At 41.3% G+C, this 26547-nt stretch overlaps 1 protein-coding gene across 4 annotated transcripts in view; it reads left to right on the top strand.

The window, feature by feature from the left end:
• TTC7A (tetratricopeptide repeat domain 7A) overlaps positions 1-26547 on the top strand; it is a 173111-nt gene that overhangs the window by 67219 nt on the left and 79345 nt on the right. For all 4 annotated transcript variants that reach the window (XM_080408291.1, XM_080408292.1, XM_080408293.1 and 1 more), the window contains 3 exons: positions 2948-3005; positions 6425-6497; positions 13079-13239. In XM_080408291.1, the coding sequence (XP_080264417.1) occupies positions 2948-3005; positions 6425-6497; positions 13079-13239 (292 nt within the window). The remainder of the gene's footprint in view (positions 1-2947; positions 3006-6424; positions 6498-13078; positions 13240-26547) is intronic.

Genomic DNA, 26547 nt, shown 5'->3' with positions numbered 1-26547 from the left:
TACGTGCATATTGGTGTTTTGGTGAAGTCCCTCTCTCCATCATCCCCACTTATGTTGTGATTCGCATAATGGAACACTTTTGTCCTACACAAACTGAATTCTTTCCCATAAAACTAATGTGCTACATAAATAGGCCTGATTGTGCTGCAGCTGCTAGTGAGTGTTCAGTCTGTGGGACGACACTAAAACTAAACCCCGTCCCTGTCTTTGTAGTGTTGATGCTGATCCTCAGCATTGTGTTTCACTCCATGCATTCACACTTACTGTGCTGCACCTGGTTACTAACACAGAATGTGACCTCCTCTGTTTTCAAATGTGACTTGAGCTTTGTATTTAGGTACCAAAATGTTGCTGAAGATCCTGTTGACTTTTAGTAAGGCTTCAGCTCTTTTAAAAAAAATTATTTTAAAATAGTGCTTTAGAAAATAAATCTTGGGCTCCTAAGGTGGCATTTGCAGAAAGTACTGTCTTACAGGGATAGTTGCTGAAGCCTCAGAAAGTTAAACTCCCCTGTGCTCTCTGCCTTACCGTGGTCAAACCGCTTTGCAGGTTATTTTAATTTTTGATAAGTCATTACCCTTTGTCCTATCACTACAGGCCCCGGTAAAAAATCCTCTCTCCATCTTTCTTATAAGCCCCCTTTAAGTATTGAAAGGCTGCAACAGAGTCTCCCTGGAGCCTTCTCTTCTCCAGGCTGAACAAACCCTACCCTCTTTACCCATAGGAGAGGTGCTCCATCCCTCTAACCATTTTCACGGCCCTTATCTGGACCTGCTCTAACAGGTCCGTGTCTGTCTTGCACTGGAGCCCCCGAGCTGAACACAGTACTCCAGGCAGGGACTCACGAGAGCAGAGTAGAGGGGGGAAAGTCACCTCCATTGACCTCCTGGCCAAGGTGCTTCTTATGCATCCCTCCCAAAATCACTTTTCATTGCTTGTTTTCTCTTTTATCTCCTTTAGCTGTAAAGGCCCTGTAAATGGCAAGGTTAACTTGCAGCATCAGTCCTCAGTATTGCCAAACACAAATTTCAACGTGTTTATCCAAGTCGGACTCAAATCTAGAGATGGACAACTAGATTTCCAGTGTAGTTGTAGCTGAAGATGCAGTTGATATCGTGGGAGGTGGGACTCGCATGCTGTTTTCCAGTAGTGCAGAGGCAAAGCTAACTAGTTGTAATCATTTCCATAACATAGTTTGTGCTCATTCTGTCTACAAGCTGAACATCAGTCAGAAGTCTTACCAGGTGGAACCTAAAAGTTCTCCTAGCATTTGATGTAAATTTTGGGGGGCAAACAGTAAAATTTCCTTCAGTGCTCCTCATTATGTGGCATCTCCGGAATTGCTCTAACTTACATAAGGAATCTTGTAGTTTCCATGAGAAAAAATCTGACATATTTTTTCTGGATGAATGTTCATAGCTCCTTTCCAGTGTCTTCTCAAGAATTTTTATGTTTACATCCATCTTGATTCTTGTAAATTTTTAAAAATTCTTCTCTTCCGTTGTCTTTTTCCAGTATTTGGCAGTGGACCTGAACACTCAATTTAAGGCTATTGAGAGTAAATTATTTCCAGCTACTTCTAATAAATGCTGCATTTTGCATGAAAGTCCACGCCTTCAAATTTATTCTTTAAACTGCAAATTTTTTGTTCAGTTTTTACTACTTAGAGTAGATTTTGTGGCATAAGCAGTTTTTGATCTTTGTGGTGTGGGAAGTTATGAAGATTACTGTTCCTCCCAAATGAACCGGGTGTTTTGAAGAACTGTCAGAAGATGTAGGAATAAAAAAGGTCTGATCACTATAACTACTTCAGGAAAATAAATTACTTTCAAAGTTTCACTCACCAGCGTGTTGGCAGAGTCCAAAGAAACTAATTACCTTTGTTCGTCTTGTAGAACACAACGCATTCCTCTCAACAGCTTTTAAGAATACTTGAATTTTTTCTGGTTTTGTTGCTTATGTATATACTACTTACTTTCTATTCTGGAGTTTACAGTGACTTGATGTTTGAAGTCAATATATTCACAGGTGGTTGTTTGCTGATGGATTAACTACTCCTCACTACTTTGTGCTGTTGACCAGTAGATCTCAAATTCAGGATAGACAGAACAAAAACAACTGCTATGCAAAATCTCAAAACTAAGAACCAGAATAAGACAACCAATGTACGTCTGAAAATTGTCACTAGCTTTCCAGATATTTTGCACCTGAGAAAGCCTTGCTCTTCTAAGCTCTTCCTCTGTTCCCCTTGCTCATGATGATGATAAGATACTCTGGCATAACAAGTACTTGATTCTTCTCCTCTTACGGTTTTGGTAGGAGTTAATTCACACATTAAGAAGTGAGTGTAGCGGGCAGGATCCTTTAGTCAAGTAATGAGAGGCGCCAAGGAGAGCATTAGTGGCTAATGCCACCCCTGAAGTAGACTAAAAGTCTGTCATGGTCTCAGGGGAGTGGTGTGTTGTCAAGGGTTTTGTCATGGAGTTGTAAATCTGGCTCCTGGTGTTCCCTGCTCAACTTGCAACACCCTCCTACATGAGGACGGTGGTGGAGACGGTCTGTATCTGAGTCAGAATATACTGCTTGTTACTGCTTTTAGCATTTACCCCAATCTGGCAGAGGGCCTCTTATTGTCTTATTATCTAGTTAGCATATGGCCCCTTCTCCTCCCAGACCTCTTCAGTGGCATATGTACATAAAAAATGTTTTGGTATTTCAGACAAGGGAGTTGGAAGAGTCTTTATTTAAAATGAAATTGAGAATTCAGATTTAAATACTGTTTTTCTTCTGTTCAAGAACAAAATGGCATGTTTTCCAGCCTTGAACCACCAGATTTCCACATTTTTGTGCTCCCAGTTTGAAATATTCTGTGCATGTGTAACTATTTATTTATTTAATCTGAAACATTGAATTCAACTCTTAAATGGCATTGTATTTTGTCCTGCAGCTACTCTGAAGGGCACTCAGGATGAATTAAACAAGAAAGCACTTCAGACTTTGGAGAGGTGAGTAGGTATCTTGCAGATACTTGCATTGTGTATTTCTTTGGATGAATTCAGAATAATTGTTGGTTTTAATGGGTTTTTTTCTTCTTTGTAAAGCATCCTTGCCTGAAAGTTTAGAACCAGTTCAGTAGGTTTCAGCAACAGTCTGTCAAAACCATTTCTGTGATGGCTAAATGCAGTGATATTTGGTTGGATATCCAAGGTAAGAGTACCTGTTCTGCCACTAACCAGAAATAACCTTAGCATCAAATCAGCTGCAGGGAGCTCTACGGTGCCGGTGCCGGGAGATACAGCTTCCTCACATGATGGCAGCAGGTGGATGTGGAAAGCTGGTTTTGTCTCCATTCCTGTGTGAGGCAGGCTTCAACTGTTTCCCTCCTGGTGGGAAAGTACCTTCACCACCAGGGTGTAGGCTGCTGTGAGGTGACCTGGCATCAGTGGCTTACCGGAGAGGGGGTTATTGCCGTCCTAATGAGTGATTAGTGAGCTGTGGTATGAAAAGGGGGCTGTGGAACTAGCCATGCAAAGTGATTACCACTCAGCTGTTCCTCACCCCTGTATTTTGTGGGGAAGTCTGATGCAATAGCTCTGCCCTGAAAGTATCTGTGAATTAAATTCCTCTGTAGCTACAGTTACCTCAAGTGCTTGGGTTAAGAACTGTTTTGTTGTAGTAGAGGTGAGGTGTGAGCGTCCTGACCCTGTTAAGACTAAGTTACACCAACCAAAATACACAAGGTGGTGTTTGGGCAGGTAATACTGTAAATATAGATGCCTGTAGGCATCTTTGGATGGCAATTAAATGGAAGCTTCTGTGATCTAAATCTTGGCCTGAATTATCTAGTTCTGGGTTTGGTATGGTAATAAACTGTATTAAATAGTTTGTATATTAAAAATAAATTGTAATAAACACATTACAAAAGTGAAGAAAATTCGAGATCTCTGCTATCTCAAAGTCCAGATGTAGTAGGTTGAACATGTTACTGGATCTTAGCTGGTTTTCTGATGCTGAGCAAGGAGGAGTCCGGCATGTTTGTTTTGCAGTGGTTGCAAGAGTGTGTAGTAAGCTGAAACCACGGATGTGTTTCTGGATATTTACCCTATGGAGATCTGAAAGATAAATTTTTAAAAAGCAATTTATGTGGTTACTTTTTAGATCAGGAGTAGTTGCAGTAGTTCCTGGACTGCAATGTAATACTTTCACTACTGCCCAATCTTGATGTAATTACAGTGCTTTTAAACTGCATTTATTTTTATCCTTTGACCTTTCCCACTGGATGTAACTTTTTTTTATGGTATCTTAACTCTAGCTTGGAAGTACACAAGCTTCTAGCCAAACTCAAGTACTCTAGTACTCAAACCACAGCCAACAGGGATGTTGTGATTGTGAGCTGGTTACTAGTGTCTTCCTTAAATGCCTGAGGTTTGGTTTCTTTCTTTCTGTTTCACTTCCTTGTTTTTCACCTGTTTTTAAAGTACATGTATGATCTCAATCCATGGTTTAGCCTGTAGCCTTTTGTAAGTGGCCTTTTCAGCTGGAAGATTGGATCAAATATTTTTTTAATACTTTTTCAGAATACTGAGCAGTAACGTAACTTTGTTTCTTTCCAAAAGTACCATTAACCTCTTCTCCCATACACCTGTGTGAACTTTCCTGTTATTTACTGTTGGAGAGGCTATTGAAGGTTTCACAGGAGCTGCTTGCCAAAGAGGTGGCTCACCCTGCTCCCAACAGCTTAGGGCAAAGCTAGGTTCCATCTTGTGGAGCCTTCTTGTTGTTGTTTGGGTTTTGGTTAGTTTTAGAGGTTTGTGGGTGTTTTGTGGTTGTTTTTTTTCTTTTTTTTTTTTTTTTTGTGTGTGTGGGGGAGGTGTTCTGGTTTTGTTGTTGGGGTTGGGTTTGGGTTTTGTTTGGTTTTTTTAAGTGGGGAGACAAATTAATGACTTGTGCAATTAGTACAGACCTTGATGTCTTTGGCATTGCTTCAGAAGCCTTTAGCACTGCTTTGACTTGCAAAGTTGCAGGACACATTCAGTTCAAATTGAATTAATTCATTCTAGAGACATTAGTTATAAAAAACAAGTCCAACAACTTCTTGCTCGCAGGCTAAGATGGCATTTGAGAGGTGGCTGCCATTAAAATGGTGTGTGGTTTGTTTCCTGAAGTAATTCTTTTGATTGTTTGTTTATTATTAGCAAATGAATAGTTTTGGTAGGGTTTTTAACCACCAGCCTTGTGAGCCTGTTGTTTTTCCTTCATGAGGAGATTAATTGTACTTGCTTTGGGCAGGGTGATGCAGGTGCAGGTCCTGGAATGCAGCCCAAAAAGAGGTGTCAGGAATGTCGATCAGCTACGAGGGACTTTCCTCTTCCCCATCTCTTCCACGTGAAGTGACTTCCCTGTGCCAGAGAGCTAGGAGTGAGCTCTGTGGGTCAGCAAGGCAATAATCCACTGGTCCCAGGGCTGGTCTGCCAGTGTGGCATGAGCCAGTGCCCCACATTGCTCCTAGTTAGGTCCTCAAAACACTTACCTGCATGTTGCTTTGGTTAATGGCTTCTCCACGGGCTAGCAAGCTCAGACTGCCGTTTCATGCTCAGTGTAGTCTGAGCGGGATGATTCTGCCCTGGTTGTCCATCCCTGTTTGCTGCACTGCACAAGCCTGTGTGAAGGGCCTCTGTGTCTGGTTCTGTAGACACTACAGCTGTCACTAGCCACAGGGTCCCTGCAGTGCACACTGTTGCCTGCTGTGGGCTAGAAGGTAGTATCTAAGAGGTCCAGGCTTGAGAAGTAAGGGCCTTGGTTTTGGCCCAGGCTCAACTCCTGTCATCAAATCCTCATTATCTTCCCTCTCCACATCAGGAGTCTACTGTCAACCATTAGACTAGAAGCTGCAGGGCGGAGGATGTTTTGTGTGTTGGAGCACCAGCTCACGTCATGGGCTCATGATCTTTAGACCTCTAGATGCTCATAGTCACAACAACTGCAGAAACTATTATTACTTTTTCAGTGCTAACCTAAAACTCTGCTATTGTTTGAGAAGTGGCAATATAGGAACCAGCTGAACGACTATCTCCCTCACCTAAATTACTTAAAATAATGCTTTAATGGGTTTGCCATGCGTTAAGAGCTACTTCCTGCATATCAGTTATCCAAGTTCTAAAACATTAAGTGGTATTTAGTGAAGGAGCATGTAAGTTGGATAACATCCTGGCAGTTGTGTTTCACATACTTGTTCCTGTAAGCCTGGCTTAGCCAGGCCAGGATTGATTTGCTTTTTGTCTAGTTTCGGTGTGCTCCCATTACTGAATTGGTTTTCAGTAGGAGAGGACTGGGTTTTGTTCTGTGCTTGTGTGTGACTCACGGTGAAGTACAAGCTAACAGTCACTTTTTTTTTCTTTTTTTTTTTATGTGATTGTCCTTAAAGAGCGCGTGACTTGGCCCCAGAAGATCACCAAATCATCCTCTACCTGTCACTGCAGCTGGCTCTTGTCAGACAGGTATGTGCAGTAATTGGCAACTACTGAGCCGTGAGAGGGTGGAAGAAGGACAGTCCAATTGAACAAGACCCAGACTTGCTAAGGACCCCTTCCTTCCTGCATTGTAATCTATAGCAAGCAATCAGAATATGTTTGTTTAAGGCTTTTTTCAGTTATTATTAAATAATTATTCTGTAGTGCATGGAATGACCTTCACTAGGGCATGCATTCAGCTCTAAATCCTGAGCAGTGCTGTTCCCACTTGGAGCAACTTTGTCCGTGTGGGGCGAGTGGGGTGTGTTTCCTGGATATCATGCTGCACCGTGCTGCAGGCCGCTCCAAAAGCTCTCTCATTATTGCCCAGTTCTGTATCACACCAGATCGCATGCTGTCTGCGCTGGGGATTGGTTTATTCCATACTTGGGTACGTTCAGCGTTAGGCTTTGACGGGTGCTGGAGTTCTGCAGCGAGTGGGATTAGTTGGCATTTGAATGCTGCTGCAGGTGTTAACTCATAAAAATTAAGCTGATCAGAAAATACGCTGCACTGCCTTTCAGAAAAAAACATTTGGGTCATGTTTTATTTTTCTGTCCCTTCCGTTTATAATTGGGATGTGTTTTATTTCTCTGTCCCTTCTGTTTAAAAGCCGAAGTCTTTATTGTAGCAGCCCCTATTTTTTAAATGCTTCTCTAACTCGATTTGAAATTTCATCATCATAGTTTCCTCCTTTGGCAGGCTTTCTGCTTGCAGCAGTTTTCTCTCCTTAGTCTACACTACAGAGTCAAACAGTTGGATCTTTCTTACTTTCCTGAGCTAATTAGGGGAGCTGTGTGTTCATTAGGTTAAACTAATTGTTCCAAGAGAGCACACTCTTGATAATGCCACTTTTGTAACCCTTTCATAATGAGAGCAGTGTGTTGTAAGGGAGCCTGCAATAAGAAAGAGGAATTAAAATGGCTTATTTAACTTTCTCATCTGCCTACTGGCTGCTTTATGATGCAGTTTGCTCAGGGTCTTTCATTAAAAAATATCCAGCTACCCTCCTTTCTCTTACAGCTTTTGCCTCTTAGGAAGGTTGTCTGATCTGCTGCCTCTTCTGCTTCTTTCCATGAGTAAAAGCATTACAGCTTTTCAGCTGCTATCCTCAAAAATCAAGATTTTTGTTGTAATTGGTTCTTTGCTGTTTTCACTATTATTGGTCTGCTGTATTTTAACTCATTACCCTTTCTTTTTCTCTAGTTGTAGCCTGCCTTTACAGTGTTGTTTTGTATATCTCATTTCATCATTTCCCTTCCCTCCTGTTCTTTCCATTCAGTCTCTTGTCCTCATGCTCACTCTCTCTTTTGTCTACCTCACCTGTGTATTTTCATCCTTGATGTTCTGCCAGTTGCCCCTGCTACCATAGGTGTGTGATCTAAGTGTGTTATGCAGTGTCAGCCTGACTCCTGCGATGCTGCTTCTGCTCTTCTCCATCTAGTGAGATATTAATCTTTTAACGTATGCTTGGAGAGAGGGGAGATACCTGAGACATCTTTATTTTTAGACTGCTATAAAATGTCCTACTCTTCTTTTGCCAGTTTACTTACTGATAAACATTTGGTAATGCATTTTTAATATCCTTAATTATTTAAAGTATCTAAGATACTCTCCTTCTAATTAACTGAAAGATAAATGATACCTTTTTTTTGATAGATTGCATTAACTATTGAACATCACAGTTAGGCTTTCATCAGGTGATGCTACAATACCAACAAATCAGGCCATTCCTGCACAGTAGGTTATAATATAATACCTGAATGTTATTCTCAATAAATAGGTCTTTTTGTTTCCATAGGCAAGGGCAATAAATTAGGTAACCTTACCCAACGCTGAAAAATCTAGGTATCAGCTTGCATAGAGCATTTTCATTGAACAAAGCAAGAGAGGCAGCTGACCAGTAGAGTGCCAAGCAAAGTTGGGGCAATTCATCTTTCTTGGAAGACTCTGTAAAATATTTCCAATAGCACTTGTCTCTGAGCACTGGGCAAGGGAAAGGGGAAACAGAAAAGTGTAAGCTTCCCTCTGACATGCGATGAGGATGTGACAAGAAGAGGGGTGGTTATAAAGGGTTTTCACAGAGCTGGCAGTTGAAAACCACCGGCAACCAAAATGAAAGATGATTACGTGCTTTGTGCTTGTGTTTCTGTGTGCGCAGCTCTGTGTTTTGAAGACTGCTGGGGTTGCTGGGAGGACTCCAGTGACTCTTGGAGGGTCTAGGTCAGCCCTGCAGTGTTTTAGGGTAGGTTTTTCAGCAAAATACAAAGGATAATATCCTCTTTTATAAGGAGGGTCTCAATCTGGTTTTCCCCCAAAGCTGAAGTGCCACAAGGCCAAGGTCAGTGTTTGCTGTGGTGGTGATCTCCACCTGCAGCGCCTGGCTGGCAGCTGGCCGAGCCGAGCCGACCCACAGAGGAGACTTGTAACTCCCCACTCCCTGCGGCTGGTTCGGCTGCTTCTCTTGTTTCTGTGGCAACAGCATTTGGATCAGCAAAAACAAGGTAGAATGAATATTTTAAAGCTCACTGATTTTAATGCCTTGCCTTTTTTTTTAGCAGGCCAGTTTCTATGGAAATGACTCTAGAGAGTCAGCACTCTTTTTAATTTTAAGTGCAGGTTCCCTTCTCGTTTTGGGTGGTGGTGTTGTTTTTGACCTTGAATGCCATGTAAATCAGTATCAGAAACATAAAAACAACATATGGGGGTTTCATACCATTTTAATACTTGATTTGATTTGACCTTTCTTTGCATGAAAACAGGAAGGGAAAGACAGCCAGGGGCCAGCAGCTGAGAATTAGAGGTCTCAGTTACCAGTTTCATCTGTGGGCTGCCAACAAACCTGAAGTTTCAAGTGGCAATATCCAAAAACCACCTATCACCTTCCAGAATGTCTGGATGTAAAAATAAGATAGATGTTGGTTAAGACACCAGAGAACGTATTTCAGCTGTTTTCTCCACAGTGTTTACTCTGGTTTCAAGAAGGAGAGACTGCTGTCTTGTCTTTGCCCCAGCAAGGGAGCATGGTTTTAGTAGGTATTGAGAGGCACATCTTTCAGCTAAATAAATGCTGAATGTGGGTAGTTCTGGTCTCTGTTTCTCCCAGAGCGGCTAGTGCCGCCTCTGCTGAATAGCAACATGCTGCTTTTCTGTCTAGGTCCTGGCCTAGATTTTTCTGGTGATCAAAACCAGTTTGTAGCAAGAATTAAGTAGTAACTCACAGATACGTCTGCTCCTGCTTTCCTCAAGTTCTGGTGGTCTGTAGCAACTCTGTTTTTGGTTGCCTGTCCATAAAGCGTTCTCCTTTCTATAATCCCTGTGCTATAGGAAGAGATGGAGAGGGTAGTTTTAATGATTAATTAGCTAACTCACAACTGATGTGAAATTATAAGGCCTGAAAATCCTCTTAGAAGATCCTGTTTCATTTACCAATCTAAATATGCAAGTGCATTCTACTGTTGGGAACTGTTTTTAATGTTCATACTGGTTTCCTTTTTATACCTACAGTTGTAACATCCCAGCATTGTTTTTAAGGAAACGTATAGCATTATTGAAATCAGTCGTGCTATATATGAGGCAGCCTAAACAATCCATAATGTGGCATTATTTTGGTAGTGCTGTAAGATGCTATTTCTGGCTTGCTGCAGTATCTTCACTTCCTAATCAGTGGGATCTGAATATACCTGTATGCCATGCAGAACGCATGTGGTATATTTTTTAACAGAAAGATGAATCGGAGAAGGGTAGCATATTCTAATTGCAGGTCCCACTTGGACTTGCAGTCCAGCTGAAATAGGATTATTTAAAAGTGCAGCACTTGTAGGGAATTTAAACTGGCAGCCTACCTCTGATACACCCCTGGAGTTTCAGGGTGCCACCTGGGCTGCCAGGTTCCATCTTTCTCAAATTACATAGTTACTTAAATAAATAAGTTGTGGCATCTGTCAATAGGTTGATCTCTGCTTTTCAAAAGAAGTTTGTGTTGACTGCTGCCAAATATCTTGCTTTTATTGTTCTAGAAATGTAGTTTGTATTTCATTGCATCTGGTCTATTGCAGGTGGTTGTTTTGTGTAATGATTCCCATAAAGGAATAGAGTCTATTCATATTATCAAAGTTGGGGGTTTTTTCTCATCTGTGTTTTGTCCATCTTTCTAATTATGCAGCAGTACTGTGCAGGCTACTAATGGTGTTACAGCACTGAAGAACCTTTTTGGGCTCAAGGTAAACAATCAGGTGTTAGGGAAGCACGATTAACTTTCAGAAACAGCCATTGCCTGTGACTCTAATGGTACTAGAAGGAAGCACTGAAATGAGAGGTAACTATTGCAAACCCTATGCTACAGAACAGGGGAGAATTATTTTAGATTATGTCTGTTTCAACAGTATGTCACTACGTGTTCAGCAGGCACAGGTTTGCAGGAGTGACCACAACTGGCTTTTGTGCTGCTCTGTTTTGTGTATGTTACAACACTCCAAGAGCTTCTTCGATACCTGGCCTCTGGTAGGGGTATGAACTTGCAGTTGTGTGATCGTTTGGCATGTGCACGCATAAAGCAAAGTCTCAGTGACTTAGTTTGCATGTTAATATGCAAGTAAGGTCAAGTATCCTTACAGTTTCAAATCCCTCGGTAAAGATGCTAGTTGCAAGTATTATTCTTTGTCTGATTCATAGTAGCAAATTAGGATCACCTTCCCAAATCTTTGAGTAGAGTCATAGAATAGTTGAGTTCAGAGGGGACCTCTGGAGATCACCCAGTTCAATCCCTGTTCAAAGCAGGGTCAGCTGGAACAGGTTGCTCAAAGCCTCCTCCAGCTGTTTGGTTTGCAAGTTTTCTTTTTCTTCTAATGAACTTATTTTCCCCAAAATCTAGAATTTATTTATGACTACTTGTGCAGGTCTGAGACAGAGAAATAGAAAAAATAAGCAAGAAGAGTCTGGATAGCAGCTTCATTGTAGCAAGTCAGATTTATATACCTCCTGAAGAACTTCACGGATGGGCAGATCTGGGCCCATCACAGTCTTGTGCATGGTCTGATTCCAAGTTGTCTTGTCATCACTAGTGTTTTTACATTGTGAGAAAATCTGTCCTAGTAAGCTGCTGAGGGAACATCGGTGATTTAAGCCAATGTGTTTACCTTTGCAGTAGGCTATGATAACACACGTGGTTAAAGTAGCTCCACTGACAAGCAGTAATTCATTAAAGCTGAGCACTCAGTCATATATCCCAACCTGAACCTAAGCCAGGACATTCAGCGGTTTTGAAACTGTGGGCCAGATGCCAGTTTGGGGTTATGTCTGTGGAGCAGTCACACTGATCTCCAGACTTGCATGGAATCACCAGTAATAGAGTAGTTAAGTACTTTGGCTTGCAGATTCACAGCAAGAGTAAAATGTCACTTGGACATTAGGATGGAGTCGTTCCATGAGCAGAATATGTACCACGCTTCCAGAAGTATACCTGAGATCTAGATAATCGGGAATCTGTGTTTTAACTGCCGGCAGTGTAATTGTTGCTTTCCTTAGTTATGTGCTACCTGAGTGATCTGTGGAGGCGGTGGGAATTTGACACTAGTGGTATGCCAAGGCAGGGGAATGTCTGCAGAGCTTTGCTAGGTGGGAAGTTCTCACAATAGCAAAGGAGGAACTACATTCTCCAGCCCTTAAGGGAAGGACAAGGCAAGTATACATGAGGAAGGGAAATGTATACTTTTTTTTTTTTAATCTGCAGGCTTCCAGGGCCAAACGCAGATCTGGAATAATTTAACCAATTAAGTAAAAATCAAGTCATAATTTCAGACATTAGAGAATCTTAAAGAAAATCCTCCATATAAAACTTAGCAGTAGCCAAAGGAAAGAAAACATACTAAGAAGTTCCCTTTTGAACAGATAGCCTAAAATAGGGTATGGGATTACAAAGAGCATGTGATATACTCACATTCATTATAGATGTTAAGTTTTCTGCCAAGTGAGACTTGATTCTCATGACATTCTGCTGCTGTGAGTGTCAGGTCTGCTCTTTATATCACTGCTTGCAAAGTTATTTCTTTTTCTGACAGCGTTTTGAATCTTGACTCTCTTACCCTTGAACATTCAAACTTAATTTATGTGTTCTTGATCCACATCATGAAAGGTCCTGCACAGCCATCACAAGAGACAAAATGCAGCAGAGATGTGTAATGCTCTCCCCTCAGTGAAGAGCTAGCCACCCATCCTAGACAATGGAGCTGAGAATTGGGCCTATATAATGGATCTGTTTACAGCATAGAAACACCATGCCAAAGTAAGAGGGGGTTGATTGGATCAACTGCTGCTCCTGCTTATAAGCAGTGATTTAGTAATGTTGCAGACTCCTTTCTCTAGAATGTGTGGTTTGATTTTTTTTTTTTTTCCAAGCAATGCAGTCTGTTAATTTTGGCAGACTGTTCAGATAGTAGAAGCCTTTCTCATAGATGCCTAAGTAGAACTTCTGGATTTCTAATGACAGTATTTGTTCTTACCTTTGGCGTATAACATAGGACTGAAGGAGAAATGTATTCTCTTTTTATTTCTATCCCATATCCTTCCAGATTTCTGATGCTATAGAACATCTTCAAGAAGCACTGCAGCTGTGCAAAGATGATATGAATTCACTTCATCTGCTGGCCCTCCTCTTTTCAGCTCAGAAGCACTATCAGCATGCACTGGATGTTATCAACATGGCTGTTGTTGAATACCCAGAAAGCTTTAGGTAAGACTTACTGCATGATGCAATACATCTAGTCAGGGATGATCTGCTCACTAGTTCTGTTGTTCTCAGTTATGCACAAGGAGCCTGTTAAATCAGGTGTGCTTCTGGTGTGTCACTCTCCTTCTGGGTGTACTGTGAAGCTAAAACATGAGGCTTGGGGTATTCTTTTGATTTTCTATCTTCATGGTCTTTCTGTTTTTAAAACTAGTTCTTATGCTTGTTTGCTTTTCCAGTATTGTGCTGATGGTGTTTTCTCCCATATATCGCCCTGTACTTTTTTCGTATGTCACTTTACACGTGCAGAAATGAGTGTGAGACATCTGTGATGATGTCTGTCTGTATTACAAATAATTTTGTATTTGCTGAACTTTCTGGTTAAAGACAAACAAATTCTTCATATATTGACCAGTCTTTTGATGCTCACGTATGACACAATTTGCTGCAATAGCATAGCTGCGGAAAAAGATCAGATGAAAATCACGAGCTGTAATAATGCATAGCTGAAAGGATGGTTTGGCTGCCTAGAGAGCAGGTTTGAATCTGCAGACTTTTTGGAGCCAGAGGTTTCCACTGTTCTGTGTTTGACTTGCATACGTTCATCCATCTGAGGGATACAAATTGAATTTGTTGCAATTTACTCTAATGACCTTTCAAACCAATGAATTTGTCTGTTCTGTGCAAAAATTAAGGCTACTGTAATACTTTCTAGTGATGGCATACTAGCTGAGTTTCTCAGCCAAACTACAGAAAATCCTGTTGCATTGCTGGAAGACCAACTTGCATTCAGAATTGCCTGTACATTAATTGATGTTTCAAACCCTTGCAGCATTGTCTTTAGGCAGCCTGCTTTCTCATTGCAGAGGGGGAGCGGCCTCCACAGGTGTAGTCCAGCAGCTGAATGGGATGTTGTCTAAACCAGAGCAAAGGAAGGTCACAAGTGAGATAGAAGCTATCCAAAAGTGAGCTTGAATGCTTTAGGATCTTTTAGAACTATGGTGCTGTATCAGCATATAATGCTTTTCGTTGTAAGCTGAATGTTACCATTTAAAATAGCTCTGCTGCCTGTATTTTTGAGGTTAGTTAAATTGTGCATGTGAGGAGCTAAGACTGTCAGAGCGCATCTTTGAGAACGAAGTGAAAATTGGTAATGGAAGAGCTCTTAAAATGATGACAGCATCTCTTCAAAGTGTGAACATGGGTATGACTGAAACAGGAAATACTCCAGTGGCTGCTGAATTGTGTTTTGCAAGTAATAAGCATAGTAAAAACCTCTCATGTCATACAGTCAAAGGTCACATCATACAGTCAAAGGTCAGACGTTCCTTGAGAACTGCAAACACTCAAAGACAGATAAGATGGAGGTGGAAGAGGAAGAAGAAATTGGTTGTTTATGTGAGGGATGCAGTATTTTCCATGTCAGATTGACCAGCTGGTCCTGGATTTTTCCTCCAGCACCTACTGATAATTTATGTTTCAGGGAAAGACAAAGAAAACATGGTGCACAAAATATCTTGGAGGGCTGCTGGCTGGGTTCCTTTGTGCAGCCTGGTAGTTTGATTTCTCCAAAGCAGGAAAGAATATTATCTCCCATGCTTCTAGCATAGGAGCTTCTAGTGCCAATTTTCCTGTGTGGAAAGGCATTGCAAGGCATAGCAGAATAAGTCATCTGTGATAGAAGCGATTAATATTGGTAGTGAAAGCCACAGGTTCATGCTTACTCCTAGACACAGACTTGCTAGGGCATGTGCCCCTGGAAGAACACGTCTTTGCTCCCTGCACGCACTGTGGTAACGTAACACAGTTGGCGGTGAGACTCATGCACAGGTACACACAGGTTCAGGAGTAGGGGCTGGCTTCTTGCCTCTGCTGCTATGCCTCGCCTGTGTGGGTCTTTCTCTAAACCAGTCGGCAAATAACTCATGAGTGAGGGAATGGAGAAAGAGTATCAGAGTTGCAAGACAGAAAAAAAGATATTCTTTAAAAAAGCATTTCTGAAGAAAAAGGAAGAACAGGAATCCAATGAGGGGGGAAAGGAAGAAGAGTAACAGAATACATCTATAGTTTGTACCAATTCTGAAACTGTTCCAGAATTTCTAGAGGACCAAAGTAAAGGTTATACTAGGAGGGCTTTACTGCTTTGTAAAATCTCTTTTAAGAGAGAAAGACCTGATGACGTCATATATGTCAAGTTGCTATTGCCTTACAAAAAAAGTGTAGTAAATTTTACTACTGCATGGAATGACAACAGGATACTTCATCTGCCTATGTAGGCAAGTTCAACTGCATGATTTTAAAGCTGTATTTAAAAGCGGTTGATTATTTTTCCCATTTCACATTGATATGAACCAGGCGACTGTGTAATGTGTGCCTGGGGGCTCCCTTCCTAATGACAACCCTTTTTGGAAGCGTAGTTTGATGGCATGTATCAAGAAAAGATGATGAAAGCTGCGTTAAGGGACCTTAGGGCTCTGTAGATGGCAAAAGCCATAAGCATTACCTGGATGTATATCCTAAACAAAAGAATAATACATTAAAAATCAAGGTCTTAGCTGGCCCAAACTACAGATGTTCCATACTGTTTGGTTGGTCTCTGACTGTATGTAAGATGAGCTTGTTCCTGTTTTTTTATTTCCCCATTAAATTATTTCATTATATATCTTAAGGAAGTAATTGTTCAGGTTGTCATGTACTTGTTAGTGGCTGAGGCAACTGAAAAAAAAATATACAGTGTATTCATGGCATGAGCCCCATAATACTGACCCAAATGTGTCTAGAATGACAGAGGAAGACTGGGTAGAGGAAGAATGAGAGCTACCTGGTTTAGACATATTATTGCAAGATGGAGTGAACCAGAAGTAGTACTCTGTTTGTCATGACTATAAAAGATAGAAATAATAGCAACCTTTACATGGGAGGTACCACCTGAAAAATCACTGGCTCCTGTGGAGGCAGACTGCCCAGGGTAAAACTTGGGTTTACATCCTGTCAACGTTGGTATGCTTTTAAAAGAAGTTAATGAGTGCAGTATCAATAGTTGGTTTTAGTATATATTTCAAAGCACCATCTCCAGCACATTTAGGAGAGAGGACTCCTGATAGCATCATGTATGTCCCCTCCAGGTCAGTGATGCTGATCATAAGCCTTTCTTAAGATGGATTCCTTCAATTTTTTTCCAACTCAAAGGACAGCCTTTTGGGCAGCGTTCTGCCTGGGACTGGCTGTGATTACCTCCCCAGGTTTGTCTCAAGGATAGATCTTTTACCTGGAAGAAATCATATTAGTGAGCACCCTTCTTGCCCTCCAGGTGATCTTCTTAAAATAATGCAATTTTTTATTTAGAAAGGAAGAATATCCCTTTTCAAAGTCTACTTTCACACCTCACAGTGTTCCATGCAGAAGTCCCATAGGTCTGGCAGCCTGCAGAACCCACCACAGAGCCTGTGTAAGGAGGTAACGTGGTCCTTTACCTTCAGCTGGTAGTACTTCCTCCTTCCTGTTTCGCTTGTGTAAAATTGACTTTGTCCTCCCGACTCATCCACTCTTCCAGAGACTGTTTTGCACTCTGGTCATCTTTTAGCTCTAATTGGTTAGCTCCCATCATTGGAGAAAAATGAGGTCTGTACCTAGCCTGAGGTTGAAAATAGGTTATCAATTTTATGGATACTTTATTGCTTTATAATTGCTCCCAGACTGCTTATCAAAACCTGTTCTGTTGTTTGTCGGCTTCTTTTTGTCTCCTGGATGGCTCCCTGTTAAGTTAGGACAATACATTCTTCTGGCATAACCGACCACAACTTCTAATTGCTGCCCAGTGTGATGGTGAATGTTTTGTTAAATGATTACATCTTTGTATCTGTAGCGGTTCTGCATGTGGCACAGGAATTGTAACTCTTAAATAAATAACTGCTAATATTCCTTCTCTTCCTAGACTGTAAGTCACTATTCTGTTGCTTTCAAAGCCTCAAAACTAGTTTTAAAAAGAAATAACAGAAAACTTTTGAGAAGCTTTGCAATTCTACACATAAAAACTCAAAAACAAGCAGGTGGGTTGGTGTTTCAGAGCCATGTAGCTGTCAAACGCAGATGCTTTTGCTGTCACAAAAGTAACGACTGTAGATACAGTGCAACAAAGCTCAGAAGGCCAAGAAATATTAAAAGTATACCTTAGGGAAGATGAATAAAAAAGGAAGTAAATTTTGCATGGGGAATTGTGTGTTGTCTTGGTGGTGTTATAACAGAAAGGGGGTTTTTGGCTACAGCCAGCCCTCAAAATACGAAGTCCTCTTCTGGATTAGAAGTGGTTTACTGATAGCAGATATCCTTGACTTCATCACTACTACGTTAATTTCATTAAGGATATGTGAAGTAATCATACGGTAAGATTTATTTATCATAGTCTGGTGCAGACTTACTGAGGGAGAGTTTGTGGAATATAAGCAATGTCATTTAACAGGTGCTTCCACTTGCTACAAAAAAAGCGGTGTAAAATCAGGATCTCAAGATGCATGATTAAACTGACACTTCCAGCTTGAACTCTTTTTCTATTACTTGTCAGGCTGTTTATTGTATGTTGAAAGTAAATAACTCATGCCTCCTTTGAGCAATATCTTTATGGGCACTAGTGGAATACTGCAATATTGTTGACAGCCAGGAAGTAGAACTGTTGTCTTGCCTATAATCTTTATGGGGAATAAGGAGTCAATTGCATCTTAGCTGATGGTTTGCAAACCTTTGTCTAATGCCTAGTCTGCACTTCAGTTTTTGTCAAGATGGTTGTATCTCCCCCCCCCCCCCCCCCCCCACCTTACCTCACCCCCAGGTAATACGATTGTGTATGCTGTAGAATGGTATTTACCACTTCTCTCACAAAAGGGGAGGCGACCTCACTTAGCTGTAGAATTATGGCTTTAGAGAATCCCATCAGCCTGCTGATACGATTCCAGTTCATCATTAGGCAAGGGGCAAGGAAGTCTGGTACATCTTGTGAGCAGATGTGGTGATAAGACAGCTTGTTAATATTCTTAGAATATTGTTCTGTTTGAGTTCCTCAAGGGAGCAAGATCTGAGGATCTAAAGCAGGGATACATTAATATTTTGGCTGTAGCATTTGATCATGCTAGATGACTTTCATAAACAGGATATTCAAAACTCTTAAGGGTGGAGCTTTTGCAAGTTGACTTCTTGTGGTGGTATGGTCACACCCTGGGTGGTGAGTGACCCACAGATTTTTGTCTCTGTATTGATGCCCCAGACAAAATAATATGAAGTAATAAAAAATTGAAGTATGTACTTGGGTACTACAGGAATACAAAACATTAGGCTTTTGTGATTCACTTAAACAACAGATGTATTATGTGGAGTTAGAAGGGTTGAGCTGGGTTTTTTACTATGGTAACCATGATTTTTTGCTTTTGTTGGCATGCTAGGATCCCTTGTTGTTTTTATAAAATTAACCTAAAAAAACCTTGGTGATACATTGCAATAATCAGGACTGTACTCTGTGGAACTGGTAATGATATTGAGTATTTGTATGCCAAATAGATGAAGGGAAAGCTTTAAGCTAGTCTCCTGACTCTTATTAATGATAACAGAGCTACTTAAAGCTAATAAAATTTAGAAATAGAAATCTAAGGGGTTTTTTCCTGATTTGGATTTATTTCTACTCTTAGCTCTTTTTTTTTTATTTTCTTCTTCTTTTCCTTTCTTTTTTTGCCCTATCTGATGAGGAAACAGAATTTACGGTATCCAAGATCAGATTCCCATTTTGGCAGGTTCAAAGAGATACATGCACCCCTTTTGAAGGATCACAGTCTGATCTAAGGCAGAAATTCAGCAGATGATCATAATAGCCTTCTACCCACCATCTTAATGCAGTGGGAAGAAATATCCCCCCTAGCTGGTTCACGTCTGTTTGTGCCAGAAGTGGATTTGTGTTAGTGTACGTATCAATTCATCTTAAAATTATATGGATGGATTCAGTGGTACCTGGGGAGAACTTCATTCCCTCATAGCACAGGGTTCAGGATATGAATAAAATGACTTAAACAGAGCTTAGAGAGGAAACCTGCTGCAGACTTATTTTCTTAGGGTGGTATGAAAAGAAGGAACAGTGATTTGCCAATTTTAGCGGCAGTGTTTTGAGTCTTTCTCTGAATGAAAAATCAATTTTATTTCATAACAACTTTTTTTCTACCACCTGAGTAAATGGCTGCTGCCTCCGTTCAAGACCTTTATAATGAGCAGCAGTGCTTCTAGGTGCTGGGTTTGGCATTGGAGAGGTAACACAAGTTCTGCAAATGCATAGGCTTTGTTTCAGAAATTTAATAAATTCCAAAATGCACGAATAGCATATCCTGTTTGAAATGAGATAGTTACCACCCACAAGTTCTGTGCTTCAGGGCAATTTGTTTGTGGAAAAGCAGGAAGTTTCATAAGGGAACATCAGTAAATTTGTGTTTGAGACTTCAAGCTCAGATTTGGCAGGTTGTCCTGTAGATTCCTGCAGCAAATGACTTTCCAAGAAGTTTGCAGTGTGGTCAAGCCATATTGTCTCTCAGATGCATATAATGCTCTGATCACTCAATGAAAAGGTTGGCTTTTTTCATCCCCATTTTCTGTTGTCATTACTGTCTGCAGAACCATGTAACTGGGCATAGTCGTACTATTTGATATTAGTTAGTATTCAAGTTATTTAATATTTTAGTCTCTGTTAGTAAAGGCAAGAGAATGATGAATGGAGGTAATATAATAGAGAGAGACGGTAATGTAGATGTTCTGCCTTAACATGTCTTTAAGAATATCCGGACATATTTCTTGATAACATTTTTACAACACAAAACAGATAATATGAATTATTTTACTCTTTCCTTTATTAATTTTTACCTTGGCTTGAAGCTTTCTGTTACGTGTATAGTTCAGCAGTAAGCTTGTTGTAAGACTGTTTTAGGAGGAAGGGTGAACATGAGGATGGAGAGCTAAATGGTCTGCTCAAGTGGTGCAGTCATTAGCAGAGTTCTTCCTACGTACGCCAATAGAAAATTCAACCGAGAATTACGTAAGGATGATGTAGTATTGTGTTTCTGAATGCTGTGACTGGAAATGTGAACTTCTGGAGTTCCAGCAGGTTAGGAAATTAATGCAGTGACCTCTACTGCATGTGCCTCTGTCATGTGGAGAAGTGGCAGGAGCCTGATAACTGGCACCTCAACTGAACATCATACCAGTAAAAGCAGTTGCACTGAAATTCATAGTGAAAAGACTTCTGGGCATCTTCCCCCACCCCCCTTGGAATCTGCTGGCCCTTTGCATCTACCATCTGAGCACTTGCAATGACTTAAGATTTTTCTGCTGGTTTTCTTGTGTTTTTGCAGGACAGGGTCAGTGTCTTTCTGTTGTTGGTAGAGTATGTAATGCAATGAGGCTCTAAACCCAGCTGAGAATGTAGCATGTCACTGCAGTCCGTGTAATGAACAGGAGAGATGGCAGTGGGCAAGGGGGCTGCAGGAAGCTGTGCTACTGAGTGAAGAGGAAGCTGTGCCTCCTGCCCTAGAGTTTCAGCAATGAGTCATGTCTGATTCTTCAAAAATTAGGCATTTGCTGTGTTGGAGGAGAAAAGGAAAAAAACCTTTCACTTAGCTTAATAAATTTCAGTAAAGTTTAAGTGTGCAGTATAGTAAAGGAGGAATGACATAACTCAATATGAAGCAAAGGGATCCAGTACAGGTGCAAGGATCATCTTTAAAGTCTTCTCCAGACCACTGCAGCACAAGTGCTTGGAGAGGCTGCTGTGATGCTGCATAGCAAAAATGGCACTTGAGGAATGTGGGGGGGCATCTGCCCACCCCAGGTGCTCCTGCCAGCTGCCACAGCCCCCCCAGGAGGGGTGGCACTCCCTGACAAATAAGGATGCAGAACCGATAGACGTGGCTGCTAGACAGTCTCCGTGGGGAGCAATAAAAGCTGATGCATATGAGGGAGCACAGGTGGCAAAGGGTATGTCCGCCCTGCCAGGGCAGCTCCACACAGGGACGTGTCTGGGCCGGCTTCAGCCCAGCTCCCTGGGCTGCTGCTGACAAGAGTCTCCATAGAGACATGGATCGGTGTGGGCGAATTGCCCAGCTGTTTCACTCACACTCTTGAGCCTTGTGGACCCCATGGGCTGCCTTGAGCTAGGCATTGACTGGCCTGAATTTATCAAGCTGCACCAACTGCCAGCAAGGTGAGCAAAGCATTGCTGGTAACTAGCGCTAGGTAGCAGACAGGGACTCTTGAGAGCAAAAGGGTCAGAGATTTTCCTGGTCTGCATAAACCAAGCATGTGGTAATGCACAGAGCAGTCCCCAAGGCTTAGTCCGTGCCACTGCCAGCCAGATGTGCTAATCATACCCTTGGGAGATTTTTTAATCTCCCTGGGATTGCTTTAATCTGTGCTCTTTCCACACCTGCAGAAGGAGTGGCTCCTGAGCAGGAGAATGCAGAGATTTCCTCTGCCTTTCTGAGCTGCTGCTATAGCACTCTTCTGTAGAAAGATTTGTTCAAAGCTGTGCATGGTAGTATTGGGAGTTTATTATTTGGAGGGGTTTTTTGCATCCAAAGTGCTTGTGTGAATTTATGCTTTTTCTTATGCAATTGCGTGTAGGAGTCAGGATATATATACTAATTTATCTTTCAATCAAAAACATTCTTCTGAAAGTAAACTGGATGCTACATTTTCTTGTTTATTGCTTTAGTGTTAAAGCAGATGGAAATGCTTGGAGTTTTCTCTGTTGCCAGGGGTATAAACTATGTCCCATCTTAATCAAGAGGCAGTACATTGTCAGTTTGGAAATGCCAACTGGAAAAAGGTTTTATTTTTCAAGTCCACTTTAAAAAAGAAAAAAACCCACCAAATTCAATATATACGCACTCTGTGGAGCCTTCACACCCCATGATTTTCACATATAGTAGGGATTGAAGCCTGCTCTACCAGTAACTCTGGGATTATGTTGCTTCTTCCTCAGTGGCAATCGGCAATTGCCTGCTGCTTCCCTGGCCACCTGTAAACGTCAAGAGTTTGAATAGCGGGGACATTGCCCTGTGCAAAGTGTCTGTGGGGAAGACAAAGAGAGATCCTGTAGCATAGTGATGCCTTGGGGTGTGTGTGTGTGTATGGTATGCACTGTGGCCTTGCAGGGCAGGAAAACTGCCATCGGAAAGCCTGTGGTCTTTGGCGTTCTTTTCTTTCTGTGTCGCCCCAAACTGTGTATTTCTTTTGGTAACAGTGTTTTGTCCCACATATATGTAAGACTGCTTTTGAAAAAAGCTCCATTGCCTTTCTTACAATTTGTAAAAAAAAATTGCAGAGACAAAATGCATCTGAATCAAACCTTTGTTGTTTTAGAAAAGATTGACTGATACATATAGAAATGAAGAGAGCAAAAGCAAGCTTGACTTAAGACTTATTCTTTCAGTTAAACTTTGGGGGGTTGTAGAAACAAACGCATGTTAAATTTCTGCAATGATAGTTTATTTAACTAAAATGTTTATTTAAGCCCTATGATGATATTGTGAAGGACAGTATCTAAATAAACTGCTGCAGGGGTTTTCATTCAGCTTACTAGCTGTGATAGTAATGTTGGAAAGCATGTAGAGGATTCTAGTACAGATTTTTGATGTTCTAGAGGTCAAACTGGTCTTAAAAGAGTGGGACAACTTCTTCAGATGCCTTACCAGCTCCGAGCATACCTAATCCTTGCAGTATGTTTTTTTCATTGGATGTGCATCATATATTAATTTAGACTTTGCTTATTTCTCCTGTAAACTTCCGATACAAAAACTGTAGTTTAGATATGGCAATATCCACTTCTGATCTCATCTAATTAGCCACTCTAGAGCCAGTGTCTTATTTTAAGAGGTATTGCAATATACACCCTGAATTTGGAAATTCTGGATGTGAACAATATTGTAGCTGAATAATAACTTTTTTCTCTAACACAGTGTAAGCAATGGTACAATGTGAAGTTGCAGTGTCACGAAAAGCTAGAAGTAGCACTCACAAATTATGTATTCTAGCAGGTGCTCATTAGTTGCCTACATAGACGAGGCCATTAGCCTGGGATTAGTTGCAAGACGTGGGAGAAACAGAGATCATGGTTTTAGGTGTCACTGCAAGCACTGTTATTACAGGGAGGAAGCAATGAAGCAATTCTGTATCCAAACAGCACCTTAAGGAAATCATGTTTCTTACAGGATAGGGAAGATTTGCTCCTCAGCAGTTACGAGGCTGTAATAAACTGTAAGACTGGTTGCAAGTAATGTCACAGCTGACAAAAAAAAAAAAAAAAAAAAAGTGTTGCTCTACGGTTAAGGACAAAGCTGTATACAGGTTCTCACAAATGAATGAATAAATTCTAAATGCTTCCTGTGATGTGTGAACTCTGAAATTAACACCACTGATTTCTGCACTCTAAGAATAGTACGGGGTGTCAGCACTGAGGGAGGAAGGGAAAGGAAAGAGAAAGATACCCTTCCAGTCTTCTGTAGTGTTCATAGCTTCAGCTATGTAACATAAATGGCTACATCTGTCATTTCAGAGCTAAATAGCTCTGTATCAGTGCTGTAGTAGTCATTGGCATGGGCCCAACCTGCGTGATGCTTACTGCAGGAAAAGCATATGTACAGATTAATTTTTCTGACCTCAGCACTTGTAAGTGCTTATTGTCGCTTGTGAGCAGGTTCTCTTTGGGCTGTTGGCCTTTTAAGAAAAAGCCTAGTGTCTAGATTTCAAGCTGAAGAGAAGGAAAGCCTCACTGTTTTACCCTACCCAAGTAGGGGAAAAAATACAGCAGAGAACAGTGCAGATGGCCTGAATCGGATTGGCACGCAGTACTGGAGTATCAGCATCAGATGACTACCTTAAAAAGTGAGGTCCTGTCATCTCCCTGTTTTCACTTGGGATCTCATAAGCTGCTTTTCCAAGATTATGCATAATAGCAGTTTGTCTGGCTGAAAATATCCCCCAGAAGAACAAGAAAAAAATTCTGTGAAACCAGAATACATTAAAGGCCAAGGAAGCGACGATATTTATTTTTTTCTTACTGATGTTAAACTTTATCAAATTAAGCTGATAAAAATGTAACAAAACAAAAAAATCACAGCACTGCAGGATATATGTTTTCTACCTGCTGCTCTTCTCACTGGCTACAAACATTTTTTTCCATCAAATTCAACAGCTTCTCAGCAAATTTTTTTAAACTGGATTGCCAGTTTCTCTTGTGCATGACAGTCACCGCTAACAGCCTAATTGTCTGGGGAGGAAGTCACTGCTCGACTTGCTCAGTGCAGTCCGTCTACGTTCCTTCGCAGTTTTAGTGTATATCGTGAACAATGCTGATTATGTTTTCAGCACCTAAACTGTGCCATTAAACCGTTGCTCAAGCGTAAGCCCTAATCAGCGTGAAAGCATTTTGAGGTTGTGCTTGGAATAGAATTTTCAAGCAGGACTGAGCGCGGAGCTGGTACTTTCTGAAGTGTACGGCTGCAGTTGCGTCGAGGTTTTATATAACAAATACCTCGTGCCTTAGTCAGGGCCACTTGTAGTGAGAGTAACTATAGTAACAAAACAAAGTTTCTAGCTAGTGAAGGAGTATTTCCAATGAGCAGGACATCAGTCTTTCTGATCCAGCCCCTGAAATATGCTTATTTATCAGTTTTGTGTGCAAGGCTATTTTAATAGCTACTACTGTATTTTCAAACCTATTCAGAAATCTTAATTTGTTTTCTTTTGCTGTGGGTTTGGTTTGGTGGTGGTTTTCTGTTTTGTTTTGGGTTTTTTTTTTGCCTAAAGCCTGTGGAGGGACTTGCTCCTTTTGCCTTCAAATGGAAATGTTCTAATTATATTCCTGCTTTTTTAACTTGTTTTCCTAAAGAGACGGTGATTGTGCAGTTGGGCCTTTTATACCTTGAGCACTTTTGAAAATACTGGCTGATTTAAAACAAGTCTTGACAGTGTGCTGTAAGTCCCAGAAGTAAAGTATCTGCAAGTTTCCTAAAAGCAGCGGGCTGGGTCGAGGCCGGAGAGGGCAGGCAGAGAGGAACCCAGCCCTGCCAGGGTTGGCAGCTGCCAGTGGGATGGCGAGGACACGTACAGGGGGTATGACACACGGGGACAAAGCAGCAGCACTGCCACGAGGGTGGTGGCTCTGGGAGAAGGGCTGGTGTGCGGGACAGAAACAGATTGCAACGGGGACAGAGGCAGAGGATGCAAATCCATAGGAAGTTGCATGCCATCTGGGAAGGGACAGTTTGTGGCATTTAAGTGACGAGTATATAAATACATACTGTTTGTTTCTGTGTCGTGTATGCTCGCTTGCATGTGTAACAAGTGATAGCAGAACGAATAAGGAAGGTAGTGAGGGATGCTGGAAGTAGTAATCGGCGTGGCTTAACCCAATCTGCACATGTCGGATGGAGGTGCAGTAAAAGGCTGGGGTCTCGGCATGGCCCACAGGAATCAGCCTCCCTTGGAAACCAGGGAATTACACCTCTTTTAGGTTTTCACAGAAATCCTCCAAGTGACAGCCTGGTTAAATAACAGCAGAAAGAATTAGTATTCCGTTAATAAAAAGGTCTCGTAAAACTTCAGTGGAGAGCTTTTCTGTTGCCAAACCCATGTTTTACAAGGAGCAGGAAGACACTTTTAAAGGAAGCATGGCATTTGCTGAAGCAAGCTGAAAGCACAGTTCTGGCCCCAAAGCTGTTGACTGTGTTTGGACAGTATATGTCTGAGTTTCCTTATCCCAGCTTCATAAACTAAAAAAAGTGCTAGTTTTTAAAAAGATCCCTGACCCTCTCTTCTATTGTCTGTGAATAATTGCCTTTTCTAAAGTTCAGTAACTTTCTGCTCAAATGGACGAGACATAAATTCACATTATGAGCCTCCAATAAAACTGAATGCGTTACTGCACTGGAGGGGATTCTCCCATTCCATGTATTTCCTCTTTAAAGCAACAGTTTCTTGCTCCTACTAGTTCTCTAGCCATTTGGTGGTGGAGTATTTGGAGCACCGGGCAAGGAAACAGAGGTGTGGAAAACAGAAGGAAAAACAGAGTGAGAGAAAGCCAAAAATCTGTTCTTTGGACTTGAGGGAAGGTAGAAAATCCATCTGAAGCTTTTATGTAGCTTTATGGAGCTGTTCCTGCAAATCAGAAAAGACGGTAATTCACCTCTTCTGCACAGTAAGATGCTGTTTGTCCACCAGCAGACAGGAAGCAAAAAGCTGTTCTTTTGCAAAAGCACCATAGCCTAGATGGTGTATAACCGTAGTAAACCA

The sequence above is a fragment of the Falco punctatus genome (assembly GCF_963210335.1).
Source record: "Falco punctatus genome assembly, chromosome: 12".
In the NCBI taxonomy this organism is placed as follows: domain Eukaryota; kingdom Metazoa; phylum Chordata; class Aves; order Falconiformes; family Falconidae; genus Falco; species Falco punctatus.
This window is presented reverse-complemented; position numbering and strand designations above follow the sequence as displayed.